Genomic DNA, 5,301 nt, shown 5'->3' with positions numbered 1-5,301 from the left:
AGTTGCGTATAAGAAATTTAACTAGCTAGTGAATCAACTGCACAAATATTCCAGGTAAATTTGAATTCGTTGTCCTTTCTTCAGAATTGGGGAAATCAAGTTATAAAATTAACTGAACATACTGAATACAGTTCGCAAAAAATAAAAGACTAGATCTCATGTTGCCAACAAGCTAGTGAATATCTGACTGTAAAGAAAGTCTTTCAATACTTCTGAAATTGAAACTGATAAGCTTATATGAATCTTTTAATTGCACCATATATATGGCCGACGAATGAGCTGAGCTGCAACAGCTTTCAATCTAGCTCTGTCCATTTGCTGCATCTATGGCGCCGCCAGTACCTACCATGGCAAAAAAAATAGCATTAAGAGCAGTCATGAAAGACGATCAAGTAATAAATTAAATCAGAATTTTGATAGATGCATATGATCCATCTACTTTGTCAACATTTGCAATATTGAAGTCTACATTATTAGCAATATGAATTAAGAGTTGTGTATTTATAAAACAGAGAGGGAGCACTGAAATTTAGTTTATGCATCTGATCTATAGAACCACTGAAAACTCACTACAAGCGTATACACTATAAACATGCGAACAGGAATATGTGATAATTCAACTAACTTTACACATCTTAGAAATGACATCATTCACGCATGCACTATGCGAAAGAGAATAAAATGCAAAATCCATTTGTTAACATGGAGAATATGCTGAACAAACATGAAGATTGTCTCTTGTGTGCTTGTGCACATTTGATAATTCAAACATCAGATAGCACAAGAACACAAAAGTTAAGAGATGGACACACATATATAATTTATACACATATGCAGTTTCTTAAAATCCATGAAATTCTATGACATTTTATCAGTTGGATATCGACAACTGATGATAGCCTCATAATTTTATTTGTGTAGAGCACCACAAACAAAATATGTGAGTAATGTGACATATTCTGAAGAGTTAATTAAAACAAAGTAGGATCTACATACAAGATAGAATAACTTCATTGTCTAAAAATAGACAAGAATAACTTAAACATCGAATGAAGTCAATCAACTGAAATCCATGGATGCCCTGTATGCTACATAATTTGCCACGTACTGCTAAAGAAGTACAGAGTTCAATATATAGCATAAATCATTTATAACACCAGTAACACAACGGTGTAGGACAACATTTCTTCCCACAAGTTGCCAGTGCATTAAAAAGAGGTCTTGAGGTAATCTAGTAATTCCTGACAAAAGGAAATATTCTATGATATGTGCCCTTTTAACTGACCAAATGCTATGTCACGCACTTGTAATATAATTAGTGCACTACCATTTCATAAATTAATTATCTAGCTCAGCTTTGCCTTGGGTGACGCTGTCAATACAATCTCTGACGTATTAATTATAACCATAAAATAGTGTGTTAGTCAGTAAATTTTGCTCCCAAGAAAATTCTAATTGTGCATGGCAATCTTTAGAGACCTGATGGACAAGAGAAGAAAGAGCACTAAATCTAGCTCAGCTTTGCCTTTGGTTATGCCACCATTTCCTAGCTTTGTTTAAATTTTGATAATAGGGCACTAAAAGAAAAGAGACGGCATCATTTCTTCGGTTCCAAATTAGTAGTGTGTTAAAAAAGTGTTGACAAGTATCCCTTTCCCTGCATTGAATAAACGACACTCAGGGGTGCATCCACAAACAAGCTCTAGAGAGGCTCCTCTCGGATAAACTGGGGAAACAATGAACAGAAGTAACGAACCAACGTAAACTTATAACAACTCTAGGATAAACTTCGTGCCCTCTGGAATTGTCTCAGATATGCTCACATGTGCACCTACAGGAGAACTGGTTTTCCCCCGCATAATCTAAACTAATTACAGAAATATACGAAATAAAAGCATCATATATTTCATCACCCAAAGATTTAGATATTTCAGTTTCGCTGGCAAGTCAAGATGAGGAACAATGAACCGAAGTACAGAAGCAGCGTAAATTTGTACCAGTTCTCCCTGGTATAAATTTACTGGAATTTTCTACTGGAATTGTCTGTAATATATGTATGCTAACCAATATCTGCAGGAGAACTCTATGATAAATTTATATGAACTCTATGATAAACATGACCACGTACTGCAAGTCAAGCTGGGGATCAGAAACAACAATTGGAAGTACAGAACATACTCCCCCGTTCTAAATTATAAGTCGCTTTGACTTTTTTTTGTTACATAGAATTTGCTATGTAGCCAAAGGATGTTAGTCTAGTTGGTTAGCAGTTCCGGTGGCACCCCCCAGGTCCTGAATTCGAACTCCTATGGGAGCGAATTTTAGGCTAAGGGTAAAAAAAATCCCCTCGCTCGCCCCAGGCCAAAGTACAGGTTAAGAGATGGACCTTCTCATGGGTGGCGACTCCCTGTGTATGGATGGGGCGGGGGGTTCTGGAAATTTCTCGGTCTATGTGAGAAGACCTTCTTCTTAGTCACAATACCGTGGGGGGCGGTCATGACCCCCGCAGGCCGAGTTTTTTTTTTTTTGAATTTGCTATGTATCTAGACATATATTAGACTTAGATACATAGCAAAATAGATGTAAAAAAAGTCAAAACGACTTGTAATGGTCTATGTGAGATGACATTCTTCTTAGTCACAATACCGTGGGGGCGGTCATGACCCCGCAGGCCAAGTTTTTTTTTTTTAATTTGTTATGTATCTAAACATATATTATACTTAGATACATAGCAAAATGGATGTATAAAAAAGTCAAAATAACTTATAATTTGGGACAGAGTAGTAAATTTAAACGAACTTTACCTGGCCGCTGGAGTTGCCTGTAATAACATGCTAACTTGTACAGGCAGGAGAACTAGTTTTTCCCTGGCTGTTGTACCAATTTCAGAAATTCAACATCGCAGGAAAGGGTTCAGTTATGAAATATAAATTAGAAGCATCATATATATATTTCATGACACAACGAAATGAATGGAGAGTGATGCATGGATTATTCATATATAGTACTAGGTACCTCGATAGTAAAAGCTTTTGTAGGGATAGAAAGCTTGAATGTCGTAGGCATCGCAGATCCTCCTGTTGGGCACCTCAGTCCAGAGATCCACCTCAAAGATCCCACCTTCAGTGCGCACGAAAACGACCCTGCAGCCTTCCACACTCAGGATCCAGACCATGTCGAACTGATCTGTGGAGTCCATGGGACCCAGAGCCAAGTCATACAAGTCAATCTGATTGGGCATGCTCCACCGCTCGGTGCCACGGCCATTGTACTCACGGAGCACCCAGAGCTGGAGACTAAAGCCGCATGCGGCGACCAGCCCTAGCAGGCCGTCCTCCGTCTCCATCACCTGCACGTTTTCTTGCTCGGCATCGAAAATGTAAACTGGCTGCTCGATCAGGTACAACCTGTGCGTCTGCAGGTCGAAGGCGAGGATGCTGCTCTGCAGCCACGAGGTTTCGTGGACCAGTGTCCAGTACAGCACGTTCCGCACCAGAGCGACCGGTCTGTCGCTGATGCGTAACCACAAGCTGCTCGACAAGTCAGCGGAGGCCACCTCGTTCCAGAGCCCCAGCTCCGAGGAGTAGAGGTAGGCCACCGTGGTTCCCGCGTCAGGGGCCGCGACGAACACGACGCTGAACGGGCAGTCGTGGCAGTCGCTGTGGTGGTCCACGTGCCCCGGGGCGGCGCAGCTGCAGACCACGGCGGCGTTGTTGAACCTCAACATGAAGTGGTCCGCGTGCTGCATCGCCGGCGGCGCGTCGATGTACCGCCGGCGTCCAGCCGCGGGGTCCCAGACGAGGAAGCGTGCCCTGTCGGGGCTTTGGAGGAGGACCCGGCCGTGGCGGCTGTCCACCAAGCGCCAGCCGTGGTCCTCCTTGGGGTCGAACGCCGCGGCAGAGACACGGTCCGGCGAGTCCCCGATGGGGAGGAAGTTGTTGGGGAGGCTTTGGTCGTCATGGAAGAAGCCCAGCAGGGGTGGCGGCGTGCTATTGTGGTGCGCCTGGAAAGTGCGGTGGAACTTGGCACCGCTGATGAAGCGGTGCAGGCCCTTGCAGGCGAGCGAGGCACGCGCGAGGGTGGCGGGGTGAGGTGGGACGCGGACGAGAACCTCGCCGAGGGCGTCGTCCGGGACGTGCTCCATCGAATGCGCCGTGCTCATGGAGGAACCCATACTGCGGAATGCGGATGCGTCGTCTATGGCTCTATGCCGCTTGTGTTGGTGTGGCCAGGATAGCTAGCGGCTAAAAAGGGCAAGAAGCAGGTAAAATGAAACGGCTGCCTGCTGGGAGGGATGCTCTTTGATTATTGCTGCTCATTTGAATTGAAAATGCAACCCTGTGCTGTGCCGGGCACTACCATTTATTATGAAAATCTTTTCTGGGGCATTCCTGGTTCTGCTATAAGGATATAATACTACTCCTATATGATTATTATATGGGAGTTTTAGTGCCAGCAAAGAGATATGCATCCATGGCATGACAGCTTCTCTACTCATTAATTAATATAAATTGCTGCATGCAAAAGCCAGGAAGTAAATATTAACCGTCACCAAATATAAATATTAATTTCCTGGTGATACGTAAGTAGGTGTTGTACTGCTGTTGTTGACTCCTAAACCATCGTTTTTTGCTTTGTTTTCTACTAGGAAAACATATTTATACATTTCCATAATCAAATGAATGAATTGGAAAATTGAGTTGATGACTTGTGTGTACAGTAGACTGTTACAGGCACTAATATAAGAGGAGACAGCTGGAAGGCCCTGTCTACATCACATGGAAACAGAATTTCAAATAACCTGAATTATATGCAAAAAAGATTCATCTGGAAAAAATTTCAAGTATTGGAGAAAAGTTCTGGGATGACGAGCAGGCATCCATCACACAAAATTACTACGTGAGGTGCTCATATGAGTATGCATGTACGTCTGTGTCTACGCCATGTTTTTAAGGTTGAGAATAACTCTAGGGTAGTACTTGCATGCATCACGCAAAGTGTTATTTTGCATGTTTGACAAGAAATAGGAGCAATTATTTTACAAAATTGTAATGATAAAAAAGACCTATACCTTTATAGTGGATAACTTTTGCATTTGAAACTACTTAGATGTCCAATATTAGTCTGAAATAAGTTTTGGACAAGTCAAAATAAAAAAAAAATGAAACTTTAGTCAGGATGTGAGAGCTTCACCGCCCGGTGCCCGCGCATGCGGTGTGCGTGGTACTGGTGGCCGATTCAGCATGTATGTAGGCGTTGCGTTGATCGGCTGTCGGTTAGTGATTTGGTGTTGCTTTGTGC

The 5,301-nt window shown here is 42.7% G+C and overlaps 1 protein-coding gene across 1 annotated transcript; it reads right to left on the bottom strand.

Moving 5' to 3' along the window:
• Positions 1–3,007: 3,007 nt before the first annotated feature.
• LOC136461539 (uncharacterized) lies at positions 3,008–4,174 on the bottom strand. Its single transcript, XM_066460812.1, has one exon. It carries the CDS (start codon positions 4,172–4,174, stop codon positions 3,008–3,010), a length of 1,167 nt encoding a protein of 388 aa, XP_066316909.1.
• Between the last annotated feature and the right edge of the window lie 1,127 nt (positions 4,175–5,301).

Source organism: Miscanthus floridulus, chromosome 1 (assembly GCF_019320115.1).
Source record: "Miscanthus floridulus cultivar M001 chromosome 1, ASM1932011v1, whole genome shotgun sequence".
Lineage (NCBI taxonomy): Eukaryota > Viridiplantae > Streptophyta > Magnoliopsida > Poales > Poaceae > Miscanthus > Miscanthus floridulus.
Note: the sequence above shows the minus strand (reverse complement) of the source record. Positions and strands in the feature narration are given on the sequence as shown.